The 21,179-nt window shown below is 36.9% G+C and overlaps 2 protein-coding genes across 5 annotated transcripts in view; one reads left to right on the top strand and one right to left on the bottom strand.

The window, feature by feature from the left end:
• The window catches only part of CENPC (centromere protein C), a 31,593-nt gene extending 14,301 nt beyond the window's left edge, over nucleotides 1-17,292 (bottom strand). The window contains exons 1-14 of one of the 4 annotated variants that reach the window (XM_085310163.1): nucleotides 17,122-17,292; nucleotides 15,493-15,539; nucleotides 13,768-13,829; nucleotides 13,310-13,407; nucleotides 12,104-12,200; nucleotides 11,724-12,000; nucleotides 10,594-10,800; nucleotides 9,599-9,984; nucleotides 8,084-8,939; nucleotides 6,691-6,762; nucleotides 5,371-5,450; nucleotides 4,397-4,465; nucleotides 2,915-3,019; nucleotides 2,018-2,113 (exon numbers count right to left, since the gene is read on the bottom strand). In XM_085310163.1, the coding sequence (XP_085166289.1) occupies nucleotides 2,018-2,113; nucleotides 2,915-3,019; nucleotides 4,397-4,465; nucleotides 5,371-5,450; nucleotides 6,691-6,762; nucleotides 8,084-8,939; nucleotides 9,599-9,984; nucleotides 10,594-10,800; nucleotides 11,724-12,000; nucleotides 12,104-12,200; nucleotides 13,310-13,407; nucleotides 13,768-13,829; nucleotides 15,493-15,539; nucleotides 17,122-17,136 (2,467 nt within the window). In that variant the 5' untranslated portion in view covers nucleotides 17,137-17,292. Of the gene's footprint in view, nucleotides 1-2,017; nucleotides 2,114-2,914; nucleotides 3,020-4,396; nucleotides 4,466-5,370; nucleotides 5,451-6,690; nucleotides 6,763-8,083; nucleotides 8,940-9,598; nucleotides 9,985-10,593; nucleotides 10,801-11,723; nucleotides 12,001-12,103; nucleotides 12,201-13,309; nucleotides 13,408-13,767; nucleotides 13,830-15,492; nucleotides 15,540-16,344; nucleotides 16,402-17,121 lie in introns of those variants that run through there. The other 3 variants (XM_085310170.1, XM_085310146.1, XM_085310155.1) reach the window with 3 other exon arrangements.
• Nucleotides 17,293-19,197: 1,905 nt separating this feature from the next.
• The window catches only part of STAP1 (signal transducing adaptor family member 1), a 12,724-nt gene continuing 10,742 nt past the window's right edge, over nucleotides 19,198-21,179 (top strand). Inside the window, exon 1 of the mRNA XM_085310136.1 lies at nucleotides 19,198-19,344. Within this exon, the coding sequence (XP_085166262.1) occupies nucleotides 19,222-19,344 (123 nt within the window). The 5' untranslated portion in view covers nucleotides 19,198-19,221. The remainder of the gene's footprint in view (nucleotides 19,345-21,179) is intronic.

Below are 21,179 nucleotides of genomic sequence, written 5' to 3'. Positions count from 1 at the left end.
CAAAATAGCGTAATGAGGTAACGACACTTCCCTGGAATACTCTCCTCACCTCTAACAACATGTAGCTCACACTGTCTACTTAAGAGCTATTAACAGGTAAGTATTCCAAGAATTTACCCAGTTTTCCCTTTGAATCTAAGCAAACTTTTTTATCCGCAACTGCGTATGGCAAGTAGTCCACAAGCTTAACCGCACACGGTTAGAAAGTTGTGTTTGTAAAACCTGGCTCCCACTAAGCTTCATCTGAAACCTTATAGCTCTTACGTTAAAAAAAATAAATAAAATTGTTTTATATTCCCCTCCTCCATGCCACTTATCACTTAAAAGGTCTCAGTCAAACTCCCACAATCATCTCTTTTTAGGACTGAAGAGCTTTTGCTTACATAGTTGCTCCTTGTACAGAAGTCCTTCCATATCTTTGATAAGTCTTCTCTGTACATTCTTTGATCCCACTACTTTCTTTATAAGATAAGGAATCAAACTTACATGCAGTACTCTAGAGCATTGCAGATTTGTAACTAGACTCACTGTTTTCTTCTTTATTCTTTCTCTAATGATTTTTAACATTCATTATGTTTTTAAAGGTTATCAAGGCTATCAAGCCCTGTGCTGACTTCCTTACCAAACTGTCCATTATTACCATAGACTTCATACCGGAGTGGCAATAATCAACTCAGAGCCTACCCTTATTACTGTGAGGTAGGACTGCTTCCCCCTATCCCCATCTGCCTTCCTTGCATTACCTACACTGAAGCATACCTGCCATTTCTAAACTTACACTCAATGTCTTAAAGTCCTTCGGAAATGCTTAATAGCCTTAGTTTTCACTACAGCCTCCTAAAAGGTCTTGATGCAACAATCTATCAAACACCCSTTGCACATTTCAATTTGTTATATTAACCGTACTCCCCTTCTCACATCATTGCTGACTTTCCTTGCTCACAGAATACCAATACTTTGCAAGTCACTATCTCCCTTCTTAAAATCATTTCTGAACCCAGTGTCTACTAATTCTGTCCTTTAGTACAGTTTCTAATTCATTTGATGGAGACATCCACAGACAGATCTCTCTTACAGCCCTTTTTTCCCACAAGGGTCTATGGGAAAATGCCACCTGCCAGCTCACAAGAACCAAGATTATTTTAATCAAGAGGTTAYGCAACAATTAAAAGCTAGTTATTTCACATTTGGTTGTTCTAAAATTGTCAGGACCATCTAATATTCTCCAATTCATTAGCATCATTTTGTCTATTTGTTCGATAACTTTATATCCAAACGTTTCAATCTCAAACAAAAGCGCTGAGGAGTCCCCAGAAAGAAAGGTTCTAACATCAAACGCTCTTCCACAAAGACCACAGGGAAAAAAAAWTGTCTGGACTATGGCCCTATCTTCCTTCTGAGTACTGTCTACACACTGATCATCTACTGGTCTTACAGACTCTCCAGCAAAGCTTCCTGTTCATTGGTGTTAGAAACAAATTTATTAGTCATTTTCATCTATTTTGTGTCTTGTTCTTAGAGCTTCACTTGCCTTGTTATGTGTTTATATTTAACCTATAATCATTTAAAAATCTATTGACACCATATACCTTTTCAGATGTGGTACTACAGGTATCAGCAAAATACCAGGAAGTTTTTGTACCTTAACTGCGTATCATGAAACTAAACACATTACCATCATTAACCATGAGCTGATCAAGGACAGAAGTACAGTTTACTTTCTTTAACCTCTTCTTTAAGGGCATCACAACACTTCTGGTTCTATCCTTTACCTCTCTCTTGCCAGTCTGGAGAAGTTCAAGTATTTATAAGATCATAGAGTGTTGCTACAGCTACACTAAAAGCAAAGTTTCTCACGTCAGATCACATTAACAAATTTTGATTACGTAAAGTTTTCACTTAGAGAGAGAACACCAAGTTGTCACAAGGAAAAATTTTAAAGCAATAGTGCTTTTCAGTATAGATTTTTTTAAGCATTTAAAAAGAAAGAAAGAAAAGCAAAAATCTGTGTTTATACTTGGCTGATCTCCTTTCTGCTTATGACCGTGCTTCTTCCGTTTAATCTTCCTGCGAGGTTCTGTTTCAGGACACACTATTCCACTGATCACAAGTCCTGAAACAAAAGGAAATTAAGCAAAGTTCAATAACACATAATGATTATTCTACAAGAATGCAGCTTTGCACAACCTAAATCATTTTAGTTCAGAATATACTTTCTCAATACAAAAACGAGCAGCTTTAAAGAAAGTCAGAAAAAAATCCCCAATCTTTTTCAAAAGCAAGTAAAGGTATTTTGAAATGCAATACAACTGACACTTTTTGAAAAGAATCTGATCATATTTCAGATGATAAATATTTCAAAAAGCCATAACATGAGGGTCAAGATTTAAGAGATAAAAAAAAATAGAAGAAGAACTTTAGGGACACAAAGAAATGCTATTCTCAAGCAGTCTAACTATTTAAGAGAAAACCAAATTAGGCTGAATTGTCAGAAAAAAGTGACTGAGAACAAGATGTATTCTATCCCTTGGGGCATTTAACATTATAACTGGATAAAATATTATAGTATGTTCTCTAGAAAGCAATTCACACACCAACAGAAACTCTTCAATGAATGATCCAGTAAGTTGTCTCTTTTCCCAACACTGTACAGAATCGTTGACATAATAAATGCACTAATACTGAGAAACTATTTTGTTCTTCTCACTACAGTTAAAACAAGTGTACATAAGTAGTAAGAGAAAGAAAAAAGACTACATGAAAAGATGATCAAATAGTACCCTGAGACTACAAACAATTTACTTTTTTAAATTAATGAGAAAATATCAAGTGTCTCAAAGCTTTTATGATGTGAAGTCTGCCCACACTAATTAACCCTTACCATGCCATCAGGACAAAAAAAAAGATTTAATACCTGAAGGCCTCATTGTATAGTTCACACGCTCCCCTCGCCAATATTCCAAAGGTCTCAGCCGTATTCTTTTTGTCCGACGAACGTTAGGTGTGTTAGAGGGCATTACTTTTTTGAAGAATGAAAATATTCACATTAAATAAGAAAAACACAAAAACAGAAAACACAATATTCTGTCCTGTTGTTCCACACTGGCTGAAATAACCCAGATGATATTTATACCCCATTGTTTTTATGGCAGGAAAAGAAAATCAAGTATCCTCAAGAGTCTTCTTTTACATACGTGAGTATTTCACCCCAACTTTTTTTTAAACATTCATCACCCTATCTTTCCATTAGATGTCATTCTATGTATGTTAGTGAATCACCGAGATATGTATATTAGGGGCTTAAGCACAAAAACCATCAAAGATGCTACAACTRTGAAGATAAAACCTCACCACAAACACTAAGAATCCTAGTCAGATCTGCGGGATCTCATTAGCAACAGTGAAAAAGCATTGCCTAGGTTAAGGCAACAGGAGAGTAACAGAGAGACTGCGTAAATAGCCGCAGCCCTCCTGGTTCCAGATCTCTAAGCCCCATCTCCAAAGTCCAGAAGAACAGTACTGTTACCAACAATCCTCCACACATTTCCAGAACTTCAGATACATATTTTCAGACCTATAACATAGGCTGAATTTTCAATTTTAAGCTACCATATGTGAATACAGTAAGACTCTATATTTTAGTCTATATAAGAAGCACTAAAAGCTCCCTTTAGGAGAAGAACCTAGTTAAAAATATTCAAATGCTAAAAATAAGAAAGGTAAATAAAAAAATTGCTTAAAGTGTTTTTGAAATAGGCAAATCTAGTGTTGTAGATAAAGTAAAAATGAAGGGATTAACAAAATAAAAATAAGAACAAACTAGTGAGACTACAGTCCACTGCATGCCTGCTGTTCCATCCTACTCTCCCACATGACCAACTTGAACCACAACAGGAAACAAGGTCAAATGCATCCTCAGTTAAATTGTATTAAACTACTTCAAATTCTCTTAGATAGGCCACAGATTAAGAGGACACCTATGATGTGATGAGAGAGAGTATTTACCAAAAAGTGAGCAGTATCTGCCACATTAACTGAAAAAATGGAAAGGTAATTAGAAAGGTAATTGTCAAATACAACGAGAAAGGAAAACGTCAAAGTCTTTTAAAGTAACCTAAAGATCAGAGCAGGGTTACACGGTACCCTAAAGACGGATGAACAAGCCTAATCCAGAAATAATTTCTGCATTTTTTCTGCCTGTTCTCTAAATGTTTTTCAACTTAAAACCAAGGTTTTGAGGACACAGCACTGCATAAAGTATTAACGAGGCTTAATAAATTAATGCATGAATCCTTTTCTAGGGGGTTTCCTGCATCTCCTTTAGTGTAATCTATGTCAATTTAGAAAAGCATTCGTATTTATAGGCTTACATTAAGGTATTTTAACACAATCTTACCTATTTTATGTCTTGCTATCTTGTTTGACAACAGATCATTTATTTGAAAATTCAAATCTTCAGAGTTATCTGAAAACACATTCAAAAAAAATCCATCACAATGCTGCTCCTGCCTTCAATACTCAATATATCTGCTAGAGCAACTGGAAGCAGTTACATACAAAATTCCCAAGACCCAATTTCTTTAAACAAATATGAAACCCTGATGTAAATAAGATCATATTATACATGCTGTTTATTTAGAACAAGCTTGAAAATTGCATGAAATCTACGCATAGAAGTAAATATTCCTCAGATCTATCCCTCTACCAAAAAAAAAGGCAAATTATAATTACACACATATTTATATCGATTGAAGTGCAAGATCATTCAGCTTTACGCCACTGAAGTATAACTTCAGAAGAAAGTTATTTTCAAAATATGCACAAAATTAGGTCTCTGAAGAAAGCATCCTATAAAGTAACTAGCACTTACAACTGGCTCTAGAACATTAAAGAGAAGACCTTCTATCCTCAGAGTTCATACTTGCTATGATAGTATGTGTAACTTGTTTAACGAAATTTAACACAGAAAAATGAAAATATTCTTAGGTAAATAGGCTCTGTTTCCGTAAAGTTGTAATCTTTGATCTAGGATGTCAGGAAGTAATCAAACGCAGTACCATCACGTGACAACAGACCAAACTGGTACAAACTGAGTATTAAAAGTTTGTTCAAAATATTTTGGAAGGATAATTTTATCTTGGTAGGCTTTATGCTAAACCACACCCTGCTTGTCCTTCCACAGCTAACACAATATAAAGCTGGCACAAACACTGTATCACATACTTGGACAGAAATGTGATCACTCCTACTCCAACCCGCATTTGCTATTCTGGACAAGTCAGTAGAGCAGAGATACAATAGAAATTAATCCAGAATCATAACCTAAGAAGCATATACAGAAAACAGGAAAATACCAACTGTAAATATTACCTGAAGATGAATTATCCTGTTTACAGGCAATAGACTTCCTTTTGGAAGTAAATTTAACATCATGTTCTAGTAAAGGCCCACTTCAATGAAAGAAAAGAAAAAAAAATCCTTGAAAATGTTACATATTAAAGGAACATTATAGCAAAACTAGGAATATCAACTTTTTTCACATCTCACAGTTTTTTCCTCCAAATGCCTGTCTGTATCAATTAGATATGGAAGCAAATGAATGCTGGTTAGAAACCACAGGTTCCAAATTCATCAAACAGAGCACACTAAAAATTGTTCCTCTACTCAGTCAACACACAGCCAAACTAGTGTTCACATAATGTCTCTAGCCAGACTTACTAAATTCTTTTTTTTTGTTGTTTTTTTTTGTTTGTTTGTTTTCCCAGGAAAAAAAGACCTTCTCCTTTTCTCTGCACCATGATTATAAAAATCACCTTAAAAAAATGGTTTACATGTTGTAAGGAAATGGCAGAAAAATAGTTTATAATTTAGCTGCAAGTATCTTGTCATAAAATCTTTCCCATAACTTGACAATAATTAACATGTATGCACTTTCATCACGGAGAAGTTCTCCAGCAATCAGGTTATTTATAACAGGATTTTAGTGAACAGCCTTATTAGCATTAGCACCCATAACCTTCCCTTCATCTTTGGCTGCACTTCACTGCCATTACAGTGGCAACTAATCAAGTTCAGCAGCTGAACATAGCTAGGACCCATAAGAACTCCAAAACGTGCACTTTCATTCTGTATCAGTGCACCTACACTTCGTAGCACCAGTTTGTCCCATCAAAGTATGCAACAGGGTCATTTAAATTAAAATACTGAAGTTTTCAGTAGAATTACAACATAAGAATTCAGTAAATCCAGACTGTCACTTCCATTTGCTTTTTTATTAAGTTCCCTTCCTGTGAAGGAGAAGCACATGCTAACCTACCTGCACAGAGTTTGCATTCAAGGTACTACTACCTACCCTACCTAACGGCTACAAAGTTGTTCATCCAGTTGTTACCAGATCCTGGAGTGCAGTATTTCTGTTATTTCTGTTTAAAAGTCACATGCTAATGTAAAAGCAAGCTTCAAAGTAAAAAAACAAAAAAAAACAACAAAAAAGCAAAAATCCTATCGCGACAGCTTAATCGCCACAGGAAAAAGGATTTTATTATTTCATTAGCTGTATTAGTACAAATATCTAGATGTCTCAATCACAAATCATGATCCCTCTCTACTAGAGTCTACATTAATACAAAACAGAACATAGTAATTCTATCGGAATAAAAGGCATATTTTACATACGAGTGAGGAAATTACCTTCTACAACTCATAGCTTTCTCAGATGCAGAGAAATCTCTAGAAAAGAGACAATTATTACTACTGTGTGCACTGGAAGTAAATAATTTTACTTAGTAAAAGGAATCTCATAAAAGAAGTTTTCAAAAAAACAGCAATACAAAGAACAATAAGTACTCAACTATATTGGTTAAAGAAAATTTCTGTTTTGATTATCAATCATTAGTAAATTACATTAAAAATAAAATTGAAGAATTAAACACTGTATGGCCTGAATTTATAAACAAAGTAACACACACAAAATTAATATTATAATTCTCCACTACTATGAAATCTAATCTCACATAAGTACTTTGGTTAGTTTTATTCCTATTTACATTTACACTGAAGTAGTAGTTTCTAAACACATCCACATGCCCAGAGTTTACTGGAAGATGCACTCACTTCTCCCATTGCTTTCCATTTCATTTCCCTAGCCTAACTATTCCAGATTCTAGACATCTCTGCTAATACCTAAGAGCTCTGATTTTCTCTCAACCCTGGCTATCCTCATAATGGACTGCTTGCAATAATAAATTTACAAAATATAACACAGGAATTCTAAAAATAAGATTCTCATAACAGTATTAAAAAACTATTTCCATCTGTCCCCGGCACTAAAGCAGTTATAACATAAACAAGTCAAATTATCCAGCATTCCTATCCACTAGAAAAAAAAATCAAAACAGAGCTCTGTTGCTTTGTGTGGAACTAAGGAGCTATCTTCTAGTTGGCAGGTTATTCCTGAAGGGTCCACTGTAAGTGTACTTTGCATCTTCTTCTGAAACACTGGGCACTGAGCATTGCAAGACTACTAATTTGATGAGTAACTCATTTTAGTTACCTGGCGGACAGCTCAGTGTTCTGCAAAAGGATTTCTCATGAAATCCTCCCATGAAATCCCCCATCCTCCCAACCTTCCCATGAAAAAATGACTCAAAATTCAACTGAATGGTACCACTTAATATATGACTAGCTGCATTTTGAACAGCCACAAATATAAATCAGCTGTAATATTTTCTCTTGAGATGTCTCTTCTGCAATTTTATAAGACAGCAGTCTGTCTTAAAAAGTTTTCCTACACTTTTCATGCTTTTTCTTTTTAACTCTGGATTTGTTACTCAAAATCTCAAAAAAACTCTGCAAATTCCAGTGCAAGCTGCCTTATTTAGGAGTGGCTATAAGTTTTGGCAGCCTATGAGTAACGACTCATAGGATGTTAATTACACCACTGCATTTCTCTATTAGCTATTTAATCAATCTGTAACTATCATATATTTCAACTATGCAATTACTGCTCAAAAGCCAACAAAACAAGTTTCATTAACTATCAAGTTACATCACATTTTTTAAAGGAATTAAACAAATCACTCACTGTGATCTGTGTTGCATGTTATGTTTTCTTTTGTTTCTTTTTATTTTAACATTTGACAGCTTGGCTTTCTTTTCTACCATGTCCTGCACAGAAGAGCTCTCAAAATCTGTTGTATTTTGAGGTTCAGTGTCTTCAGAGTCTGAGCACATACTTCTACGGGCTCTGCGATGAATCTCTTCAGGTATCTTCCTTGGAGACTTGGATGATCTCTTCTCAGAATTCTGCACAGTTTTTGTGAGATTCTGCTGTAGCTCTTTGGCTTTTACAGGAGTTTTGTTATTTGTACCACCAAGTGATTCCAATGAAGGCAAAACATTACGTTTTTCAGAGTTAGCCAAGTTCTGAATCTTAGAAGTCTGTAATTTCAAATGCAACGGTGATGGGAACACTCCATTTAACTTTGCAGAATCTCTTTCAAGCCCTTCTTCACCAGGTTCACTTTCTGAACTCTCCATTGTTGGTAACAGAGGCTTTCTATCACTACCTTTCCTGCTAAATGGTTTCATTTTCTTTCTAGCGGTTTCTGCCAGTTTCTTAGATACTGTATCTTTTGAAAGTTTCTGCTTAACATTTTGTTTCTTGTGAACTAAATGCTGAGAAGTTCTTAAAGTGGACTGCATGTAGTTTGAAGACTTAAGATTCTTTTTTGGCCAAAGAGACTGTTCCTGTTGATCTCCAGCTGAAGGCACAGATGAATCCTCACTTGTCATCACTCTTTTTTTACATCGTTCTGCATTAGATGCTTTTGTGCCTAATTCAGACAGGGATAACAACAATTCTTTGTCTTCTGGTTTCCAAGATGTGCCTTTTCTCTGTTTTGGGGAGTCTTGTCTAAGTGCTTCCTTTTTAGTCTTTTCTATCAATACRCAAAACACATGGGTATTAATAACTTTTCCCTATAAAAACTTGAAGAAATACTTTTAAATGTGAATACATAAAATTTAACTGAAAGACCATACAAAATAAAGCATCACAAAAGCAGGTTTTTCCCTGATGAATAATACATCTTTCTCAGCACTACAGTCCACACAGAATTCAATATAGAATTTTTGGTTAGCTTAGTGCATCTCTTAGCACCAAAAAAAAAAGGAGACAGAAAAGTTCACATTTGATCTGCTTTCCTGTTTTCAGTTCTTCCTGATAAAAAAATCCTTCCCAACTTATCCTCAAAAACTGAATCTCAACTCACAACACACATCTTAATCTTCTTCCTAGACAGACAAGAATAAAAGCTTGAAGACACCTTCTTTCTTCATTCCATTTGTAAGAAAATGAGGAAGTCATCACTGCTAACTTAATTTTTAACCTCTTAACAAGAAAGGCTACAAAAAAAAAGACGTTCTCTCTCACTGCCTTACATAAACCCAAACCTCCTAACTGTGCACCTGCAATATCAATTAAGACTCTGTTAACCTGTCTCTTCTCCTTTATCCTCCACATTTCCCATTAAAACCAAACAGTTCAGTAACACAATGACCTGGAAGGAAAAGCCTGAAGGCCTGTTAAATAACTCACCCATATGACTGCTGCTTTGCCTTTGATGTTTAAGGACATTTCCGTCCCTGTCAGAAGATACCATCTCTGACTCTGAGGTAATTTTGAAGTCAGGTTGCACTCTGACATCCAAATCATGCATTTGCTGTTTATCAGGTGCTTCAACTTGTACCTTCCTATTCTTGCTTTTCTTACTTTCTGTCTTCTGTCTTTCCGAGGACTGGGATTTCAAAGCAGTAATTGCAGAGCCATCTTTTTTTGATTTTTTGTTCCTCTGAGGTATTGAAAACCAAGAATTAAAAGACACACCATCTGATTCATCAATTAAAAATTCACATTCATTTTGTATTTCTAAATCTTGATCTTTTACAGGAGGAGGTGATGGTGGTAACATTGAGGCTGAATACCTAAAGGAAGGAGGGACAAAGTATTCGTATGAATGAGAAAAAAATAACTGAGTTTCAGTTTTGTAAATCCTGGTGATGAATGCATAATACACAAGCATGCTACAGGATACTATTCAAACACTGACTACAAAAGCCATCATTCATTTCTTTTAATCTTACAAAAGAAACAGTCTGCTTTTTCTTTTTTTGTCCTGATACCCATAATTCATCGTTTTTCAGATGCTAGCCAACTTCCTATCTAACTGCTCAGACTCATACCTGCTCTAAAAAAAAAGAGACAGCTTGAACACCACTAACTTAATCACAAATACTTTGCCTGAATCCTCCAACCTACATATCAAAACCTCTCAGGTTCAACCTGAAAAGCTTTTTAAAAGCAGTATACTATTTCACTGGCAGACAAAAGAAATATCGTTATTAAACCATAATTGCACAAAAAAGTTCAAACAGCTGCTTAAAATCTTCCTCAAGTTGAACTTTTCAGTAACGATGGACTACCCCAACACACTATCCCATAACACATTTATAGGTAAAATTATGTTATTCCACTATTTAGGACTGGATTATTTTATTAGCAAATTAAGTTCCACATTAAGCCTCAAAACACACCTTTTTCCAAGCGTTCCTGTCYTTACAGCTGCTAAGAATGCTGAAGAGAAAGAAGACTTCCTTTTCTGTACAGAGGATATAACAATATGGTCTGTTCCTCGTACCAGGACAAGCTGCTCATCTTTTCCAGTTTGAGGTCCTCTCAAATTTTCACTTTCCTCATGGCTCTTAACTGCAGCTGGAGTACTTTGCTCATCAAAATGTAATCTAGATATGAGAAACAGTATTTAAATGCAATCTAGATATGAGAAACAGTATTTAAACGCAATGCTATACAATCCTGAGTGCACATTAAAGTATCTTGTTGATGGAGAGAAGCTCTCACTTTCTCCTGCTGACCCTGTCTCACTTTTTTCGGATGAGCTTGCTTTTGGTAATTTGCTGGAATGCAGGTTAGTGTTCCTGCTTGAAAGTGTAGTAGCTACCATCCTAATCAGTAAGACAATAAGGGTCAACCTGAGACCCTCGAGCAAAGCAAGGGCTGCTTGACAATCCAAGAACCTAATTTTAAGAGGAAGTGCTTAAAAAGTTTTCAGGTCTCCTAGATCCTGGTGCACTCTTGGATGAAACTCTTCTCAGTCTCATTGCACCACGAGTCAACAGGACAACTGCCACTCCCTCTCTATGAGCACCCCCAGAGAGTCAGTCCTCCAAGAAAGCAAAACCATGGCCACAGCAGCTGGGCTTTCAATTGATGTTATTCTGTTCTGTATAAAACATTTGCATATTTAGGCTGAGAGGAAGAATGACTGCTTCTCTCCCCTTTAGCAAAAATTCTGTAGCTTTTAAGGTGAACCCTGTCAACAAGATTCACTGCAAAAAGTCTACAATATCTGAGAAGCTGACAATTTGGGTCACATTTCTGGATCAAAGAAGTTCAAACCCTTCTGGCAGGTATTCAGCACTTGGATACTGTGCTTCTGGAGGTTAATTTTAATCACCAGAATACTTGATAAAAAACACTATTACTCCATGCAACAGCATTCTATATCTAAATGTGAAAATTCTCTCCCTGGCTGCAATTTATTTTTTGAATTCACAAACCAAACTCATAAATGAGTAAAATCACTGTGTTAACTTAGTCTAAAATGGGGGGGGGAGGGAGGGGGAGGGAGTCCAGCTCTACTTACATATGGACAGGAGAACTTATAGCTTCCTCCACAAGAAGAGGTGATCCCACAGCCTCATGATCACCCTCAGAGACTGAGAAGCTGGTAGGACTTCTGCATAGTGCTTCAACATCTTTTAATATGTTACTTGTTTTGCCAGGAGATCCAACAAGATCGTTGATGTCTGTGGTGATATTTTTATTTGACCTTTCTCCTTTAGACGCAGGACTCTCTATTTTGTTAGCATCAGATATGTGATCATGTATTGCAGGCTCCAGGTGTGATTCAAGTGACCATCCTGCCATATATATTAAATATCTTTAGTTCTTCCCCTCAAAACTGTATAAAAATCCCAAGAAACAGTTACCCCAAAACCTGAATTGAATAGCGGTAATACCAACCTTTGCTGGTGTTGATGACGGGTTGTAGTGGTGAGGCAGTTAAGGAGTCTACAAAATTACAGGTGTTTTTCACAGAGTTACTTAAACCTGCATTTGGCTGCCATATTTGACAGAAAATAATGAGACAAATGAAAATGCTTGATACAGTAATACAAGCAGTATTTTGACAAAAGTATAATTTTTTAAGTACCCAATTATCTTCCTCAGTTCTTACTCAACTCATTTAAAGCACATTTCTAATTCAATTAAATACTTTTCTATCATTTGAGACTTTCAAGAAAGTAACTATCAATTTCAAACAACAGGTAAAACAGTGTATACCCTAAAAATGAATTTGCAGCTTTGTAGAGACTTCCTGCTAGTTTAGAGGCAAGCTATTTATTTTCTTCATTAGAATGAATTAATTTAAACAATCTAATTCATCTTTATTAAATCAAGCTGTGGTTTTGCAAGAATTACTTTGAGGAAAATATAGTCTTGTATCATCAGAYTAAAATACACAAATTCCTTTACAAAAGCTGTCTATTTTAAACACTTTTATTAACAGAATATCCTGCTTTTAAAAAAAATCTCTATATTCAAAACATGAAAAACAGGTAAACCAGGCTGCAGATACAAACTACATTATTTGTAACATTTGCTCAGACAAGATTCTAACAAGTTCTTCAACTTGTTTCTTCTACTTCTCAATAAAAGGTACAGATAAAAAGTAATTTTACAGATAGACAACTGATTATCAGGAACTGACAAGCACCTTTTACAGAAGAATCATCTTTCAATTCTACTGTCCATCTGATTGCTAAAAACTACATTCATTCATCTGGAAAAAATGACTGAGACCAAGTTTAACAGCTTTCAAGATAACCATACTCACCACTTGCCATAAAGAAGTATGCTTGAACCTGAAAAAGTTACTATCCCAGATAAAAAGCTGAGAAAGCTTTTGCTAGCAAAAGTCTGAAAAAAGAGGCTACCAGAAAAGCTTTGTTAAAGAAAATTTCCCTTTTATTATAGCACAACAACCTAGGAAATAACATTACCAACAATTATACCAGAGAGTTAAAGTATAGCCAATATACTAATATTTATGACATATGGAACTTATTCAGTCAATGCTCATGATCGTTTCAATCCTATAGAACTATATACATACCAAAGTAAAACTGTATCCAACACTATGCTATGACACTAACATAACTAACTTACCTTTTCACTTTGTATTGAAGTCTCCTTTCTGTTTCTAACAACAGGAGTTGAGCAACGTGTTGTACTCGGAGAGTTTATTGTAAAATCACTACCACAATCTATAAAGAAAAAAAAAAAGTTAAGTTCAGGATACCTGGAATTGTACAGGTTTTGAGTTCGTTTCTACAAGTCACCAAGACTTGTTAAATTCAAATAAATCCAAATAAGAAAAAAAATCAGCTATTCAGGAAAAACATTTCCTCCCAGGATTGCTGAAACACAGTTTTAAGGGGTTGGGAGGGAAGCGCTGTTAAAGACTGTGATGCTTTCAACGTGATGAAAAAATTGAACCATTTACCTTTTTATTTTTACATATTTTATTTCAATTTATTTACAACTGCATTTGATAAAGAAAAGCTTTTTTTTTTAATTCTTAAATTTAATTGGCAAATTAAGCACAATCTCAAATAAAAGCTTACTTTCAAAGCAATCTTGTATGATTTTCAGTATGTTCTGACCCGGCCGTACATCGATCTGTTTCCTAGAAAGAAAAAAGATATTTTCAATAAACAATACTAAATATTCCTATTTACCCAGGCAATATAAGAGCATCTGCAGCAAACATCAAAGTTGTTATTTAATATTTTACACTATTATTTCCATTAGTCCCAAATTCAACAGCTTTCACTTACCTTTTCCATAGATAAATGCATGCATAGAACACATCTAAATCAGCACAGCAGGAGAAAAAGCCCCTCTGTCACTGAATATGATGGGAACGAAGAAGTAATTTCTACATAACAAAATATACAACATTTGGAACAGCCCTCAGGTAACACAACTTTGGGCTGAACAGCAATTCTGGCTTTTTAAATATAAATGAAATAAATCAAGTAGCATTGTCTGCACAATGTTCCAACCCCAGCAGACACAGAAATAAAGTTTGTAGGCAGCATGTATCTCCTCACCAAGAGCCTTCCTTCTCTTCTCTCACTACCGCTCTACCAGGTATTGTAAGCTTCTATGATACCTTTGACAGCAACAGCTGGCTTGAGGTTTCAAATTTACTGTAAGCAAGTATTAAACCAGCTCAAAAGGTTAAGGTTGCTATTTCTTATCTCCTCTAAGGGAAATGAAAAATGGCAGAAGAGATCTATGAGCCATACTATTTTGATGAAAGCAATAATATAAAAAGCCACAGATCATTTCTTCCATATGATAATTGTGTGTCTTCTAAAACAGATAATTTGGAAGATTTTTTTTTCCTCAGTAAACTCATGAAATAAAATGGATTCCAGTAACACAAAGCATACTGACTTCTGACATTCCTTTAGAAAAGACTACAGCACAACAAATACTCGACCTTCAACATTTACCAGAAAGGGCCAAACAGCACAAGTAGGAACTCTGCATGCACTTCATTTTTCTACCTCCTGAAAGGAAAAACGTTTGCATGGACTACCATTTCAATACTCCACTAGCCTAGCTAGGGGTAGCTTCAGTATCTCTATGCCACAGTCTATCCCTTTAACAGAGCAATACAAAGGAACAGTAATCAAATGAAATGAAAGAGTCTAGAAAGGATAAATAAATAAATACATATATATATAAAAAATTACTTAATTATGTAATGTGTGTGTAAAAGCACAATAAATTTACACTAAATATATATGCACAATGAATTTATACTAAATATATATGCACATACATCTATATATTTTTAAATGTAAATTATTTAAATTATGTAAATAAGGGACCCTATCCTACAGATAATCTATTGCTATTCATTGTGTTAGTTAGACTTGAACAGTGTTCTTTGCCATGGAATTGCTGCCATCTGTTCTCCACTCTTTGCTACAAATGAAACAGTAGTAACACCTTTGTGCCCAAGAGGTCTAAAAGGAATGCATGCACTGAGGTAAGAAAGCTTCAGAAGCATATTAAACACTATTTTTTCCAACCATTGATCAAAAGGATGTACAAAATGGAGAACTCCAAGCTTCAGTAAGACAGTGTATTCTCTGCCCCAGCACAATTTGCTCCTCTCACCTCTAAGAAATACAAAAAATTTGGAAACCATAGTATAAACAATTTTAAAAGATACACTTCTGTAATTTTGACATTAAGTTCACAGAAATAAACTGACATAACTTTTCCAAACAACATTGCCTAAAATTAGAATTTTAAAGATAAATGTATATTACCCTCCTCCATGGCAGAATCTTGCTCTGTAGTCTTTTTTAAAATGATTCTGTGAAGAAAGAAAAATCAGTTTTTACCAAGCATGTTGCCACTTGATGAAAAAGCAAACAAAAAACAACTTCCTTTTCCTCATATAAACAAATCTTGAGGATTCTTGATTCACCATAAACTAGCAAGCATTACTACAACCCTACTAATCTTAGAATCTTGCAGTTCTCAGAGATGTGCCCACTACCCCTCCCCATAACTGCCAGGAATTCAGCTTTCCTTAAGAATCACCGAGCACATGTTGTATTTAACTGCAAGACATACATGAGAAAAACCATATAGAATCTAAAGGATTAGTTAACTTTTCTAACTATTACCATTATAGAAATACATATCTTAATAAAGAAAGGGAATCAATGACCAAAAGAAAGCTATAACATAAACTTACAACCCATCTACTACTCTGTGGAAGTTGCTCTCAGGGAGATTCTTACCCTGTATTTATCACAAGCAAGACGATGCTGACAGGCAGTTATAGCATTAGAGCTGTTCCACGGCAAAATTGCCACCTTGCTAAACTCCCAGTACTTGTTCATCATCATCAAGCCCCAAGAATAATCAAAGTTATTTGAATACCATGAGTTTAGTCATCTGTTATCACAACCTGAGCATTAGCAATTCATATGATAGCTTATTACAAGCATAACTCTCTATGCCAGCAAATTTAATAAAGTCTTCTGAGATGAAACAGGTAAATGCTGTAGAGAATAAAAACAGGAAGGAAAGGTAAGATAAAGAAAATTCTGTAGACTGTGTGACTATAAAATGTTCTTTAAAAATTCTAATGTTTAATTTAAAGTTATGACCTCTTCCAATCTGCTGCTCCTGGAGTAAGGGTGCAGTATGAAGATCATGTAGTCCCAATGCAAGCTCTTCTTAATTATTTTACCATACTGAAACCATTTCCTATCTTTCCTGATTAAAAGTGATGGCTTCAGCCAAGATTCCTTTGAGATACTTTGGTGGATATTACTTCTGGCAACAAAAAAATGACCGAAAAGGTCATTTTATTCTAAAAAAGGGACTTCATTCCACTGTAGATTTTCAACTTAACCTTAAAACTGCAGGATGAAATTCCACATCACTCAGTGAATTGACGCACTAATAACACAAAACATCGTCACTTCACAAGATGTACAAAAACTGTATTCTACAGTTAGCCAGTCACTCAAGCTTGAAACTCTTCATCTCACAAGCAAAGTATAGTCAACTGGCAAGCAACCTTTCATGTATTAAAAAAAAAAAAGAAAAAAAAAAGAAAGAAAAAAAAAGAAAAAAAGAAAAAAGAAACATTCCTTAAAGGAACCTAGAAGAGCTTTTTGCAATTTATTGGTGATTATTATGCTAATGCTCCACTGCACTCAAGGAGTTTTTAAAGTGTTATCCCCTATCTCTGACAGCGGTCTGTAGGGGGAAGCTGGGCCTCTATCAACTCTAGGTAAGAACTGTTGATTCCTCATAGCGCCGCCCGCCCAGCAGCGCGCTGACGAGACGGGGGGGAAGGGGAGGAGGACGCGCCCCGACCGTTAGCGAAGGTTACGGCCGCCCGCGCTTCCCGCGCGACCAGGCTCGCGCCCTCTCACCAACGCTTCTGCCATCCCAGGCCGCTGCCGCCGCTGCCACGACGAGGACTACTGGCCTTGCGGCGCGACCGCCAGCTCAAGCCGTCTCTCCTTCTTCTCCTTCTTCCCCTCCCTCCCCCCTACCCGCCCCGTTTCTTCTTTCTCCCGCTGCTTTCAAACCTCGGGGGCGGCTTTCCCGCTGCGCGCGCGCGCGCAGGACAACGGCACCGCCCTCCTACCTCCCGGCCCCATTCATTGGTCGGCGCCGGCCGCGCGCCGGCGAGGGCGGTTTCTTTGGGCGCGCGAGCGCCTCCACCTCCGCCTCCCCACAACGCCTGGCTGGCAGTTGCTGCGCGTGCGCACCCCGTCCTGTTCACCTCCTCGGTGGGGGCGGTGGCTTTACCTGAGGTCGCAGTTGCTTTTATTCTCCTGTTCTCCCAGGAAGGCGTTGGTACRCTGCGCTGTCCTTAACGCGCAGAATGGGGCGAGATTGTTCGGAGGACCTGCGGAGTGGAGGACCTGGTGCCCGTTCATCCCTATCCCTCCCCCAGACCAAGATCCTGGAAGTCACTAGATGTTTTTTTCCCTCTTCCTGGATAGCACAAGGACCAAATTCAGAAAAGTTCAAATAATCAGGTTTCTAAACGCTCCAAATGGTCACCACGAAGTTTTGATTTTTTTAAACCTTATCAAAGAACTTGCAAGGAAGGACCTGTTGCTAAAAGAAGTGGTTGAGAGCGCGTGCTGCTACAATAGCCAGCCCAAAATATATTTTAAAAATACTTTTTTTTTTTTTTTTTTTTTTAGAATGCCCCCCTCCCTAGGACTGAGTTCACCCATTTCAGTGTGCACAGTCGTTTTCAGCATTGCTGTGCACAAATGCCAGTACGTATCTTCATAAGCTCTTCTGCAACAATTCAGTAGTGAAATCAGGTTCAGTCATTTAAATGAAATTAAAAGAGAACACGTGAAATTCTGCAGTCTGAAATGTCTACAAAACCTGAAGTCATCAACCTGTCCACAGCAATATTTAGAGATAACATGGAGAATTGTCCTTTCACCTATGCAATTACACCGCTCTTTTCTGCTAGGACTGGCAAGCAGCTGTGTGATCCATCACAGATCACCTTCCAGGCCAACTATGCACTCATCTTACAGGTGTGTGCTGCTGAGAAACAACAACTGAAAAAAAAAATCATGTTCAACAACAAACAATCCACTGAAATTTGTCATGTTCACTTTGTCTCTCATACCAACAAGCACCAAAATACCAGCTCTTATCATCGCTTCTCTTTCTGAACGCTATAGGAAAGGCCAGAAACAAAGTAAAATCTAACTGTTCTGTAACAGGGGCAGAAATTTCAGCCCATATTTCAGAAGCACCAGTGATTCACTCCTGAACTACAATTTCCCTTTCCCATTTTTTGAAAGGCTTTGGTGTATCAGTTCTTTCACAGTGGAAGCCTTTCCCTTCTGCATGCACATTAGAAATTTGGCTGTCAGTAATAAACAGTGCTAGGTAGGCTTATTTSCAATATTAGTTTTGCGGTCCTGTAATCCTCCTAGATGTCCTGTTTCCTAAAGGAATTTCAACTAGTCTTAGTGTTAAAAAACACATTCACACAGAAAATTGTAAATAATACTATGGAAGCAGTTAAGAGTACAAACAGTCTCCCTAGCTGGTAGGTAGCTCACATAACTCTTGTGGGACCAAAGTCCAAGGCTTTAAGTTATAGTAAGCAAGCTTTKCTGCTGCTACCTCTGACTGAAACTGGCCATGGTAACGATGCAGTTTCATACCAGCTGGCTCATTATTTGGTTGTTCCTCTTCGAGCAAACCGAGGAACAAACTCCAAGACACTTTGCTGAAAAAAGATACTTTAACTCCATTCAGTGTGGTTCCTCCTGTGATTGTGTGTTAAGTAAAGAGTCTGCAGCACGTACTGACCTAAAAGTAAGTACGGACAGAGACTTCCTCTTTAAGCTTTTTTTTTTTTTTTAATACCTCTCACCAGAGTGAGTTCTTCTCCAGCTGAGGCTGACACAAGGCAGAGCAGAACAGGAGGGGAGGGGAAGGGAGGGGGAACCCTATCTGATATCCAGAGGACACCGAGAAGCATTATGCAAGAGCCTGACAAAATTCCTAAACCAGCTCCCCGGCGGATCTTCCATGAGCGACAGAGGGTCACTGGTCTGCCTTTGTACTTCCAAGGTTATCTGTCGATTCGGCGTTCAGGATGCCAGGTAAGGTGCACAGTCCCTGTAACTAGATAGGTTTAAACATATTTTGCAAAAATCTGTCACCATGAGCTAAAAACTAGGGGGAGAAATACTTCCCAGTGCTGACCAAGACACATAGTTGCACTGAAATAAAGATATCTAATTTAGTTTCTTTCAGTTATTTCTGTTCATGCTTCTTGAAAAAGAACTGAAGTATGTAGTGTAACTATCAATATCTCCAGGATCCCGTTATTATTTACTACTACCTATTGAAATGCAGACTGAGTGTGACTGATCTCATGGTTAACACCATCGTGAAAGGTTAATGCAATATTTTTAATAACAAGCGCAAAGTTTGACACGGTAATATTGTTCTGATGCATCCTATATTTACATATGCATCCTGAGATATCCAGCAACACACCCCTTGAAGTATACATAAGGTGTTCTACATCTATTTTCTCTCGTTGTTACAGGCCAATCAKTTAGCATGTGCGGACTAACTAGGAAAAATAGTACCTTGATTTTTTGACATACGATAACCATTTAAGACTCAAATCGGTAAATGCCTTCATACTTTCCTGTGTGCTCCAGTAGCATGTATTTTCAGAACATGTCCTTAATCAAGCTGATTGCCTTTGTTAGCACTTGACAACAATGATCCCTGCACTTAGGGTTACAAAATAGTCTTTGCCCTAATCCTACCTACACTCTCATCTCTGCAGACATAGAAGCACAAACAGTAGAGAAAATACAACATAGTCAAAAGATGAAAATAGCACAGTGGTTCACAAACACCAGAATAAACAAGCACCACAGAAAACAGGAACTCAAAAGAAAAAGAAAACTATTTGTCTTGCTGTTAAATTGTCTGCAGCCCTCAAAATTATCCTAAGCATTGCTTTGATATATGTGGTATGAGAATACCTGCACATTTAGTAAAGCTCCCTCTCACATTGCTTTACTTATATACTTCTATGTAAAAACTTTTTTCCTGAAAAATACTCCTTCTGAAATGCAATAATTACCATAATGGAATAACAAACAATATCAGGCCAGAGCAGTAACACACAGCCAGTCTAGGGAGTCTTATGTGGGGCTGAAGAGGTGTACTACCACCTGGTCTACAGACTAGACACCAGGAGAAAAGAACATATTTATTAACTAGAGCTAACTTCTAAAAAGAAAAATATACTGTGTTACTATCAGCTGCTTCTAATCTTCTAGCTCCCTTTTTGAAAAAAAGGAAAGGACTCTGTGTATGCATTACTTTTACAAATACTACTTTATTTTAAATATCCACAGATGTGTCTTTAAGAAGTAGCCAGTTTCAATTTCACATGGTGCTGAGTTACAAGTACTACTTCCTCCTATGGTAATTGTTCTGCTGCCTTCTCCCTGTGATACAGGTAGACTGCACACAGGGGTGTAAGGAGTACTTACAGCTCTGAAACACCAACAAATGTTCCTGGGCAAATACTACTGCATTTCCATAGAGCACAATGCCCAATTTATAAGGTGCGATTCAAAAATTTCCCATGGCATCCAGCATACCTCTCTCAGCCAAGCGCTACTCCGCAGCAAGCTTTTACAGGCTTCATTAACTTGCTAGGGGCTAAATGCTACAGAGATTGGGGCCCAGAGGCTAAATGCTAAAGAGAACATTACACTAGTAATTTGACAGAAGCCACCAGAAAAACTAGTTAGGAATTAGCAGTGTAGGGAGCAAGAATCACCTGCAGGATGCTCTAGGAAAAATATTTCGTTCACTGTAATTCATGTGACCTTGCAAACTTGAAGACTTACTTCTTTTCTCTATTTCTTTGAAAATCTCCAACTTTGTACCAAAATAAAGCCCA

Source organism: Rhea americana, unplaced genomic scaffold (genome assembly GCF_003343005.1).
Source record: "Rhea americana isolate MKP2758 unplaced genomic scaffold, rheAme1 scaffold_107, whole genome shotgun sequence".
Classification (NCBI taxonomy): Eukaryota; Metazoa; Chordata; class Aves; order Rheiformes; family Rheidae; genus Rhea; species Rhea americana.
Note: the sequence above shows the minus strand (reverse complement) of the source record. Positions and strands in the feature narration are given on the sequence as shown.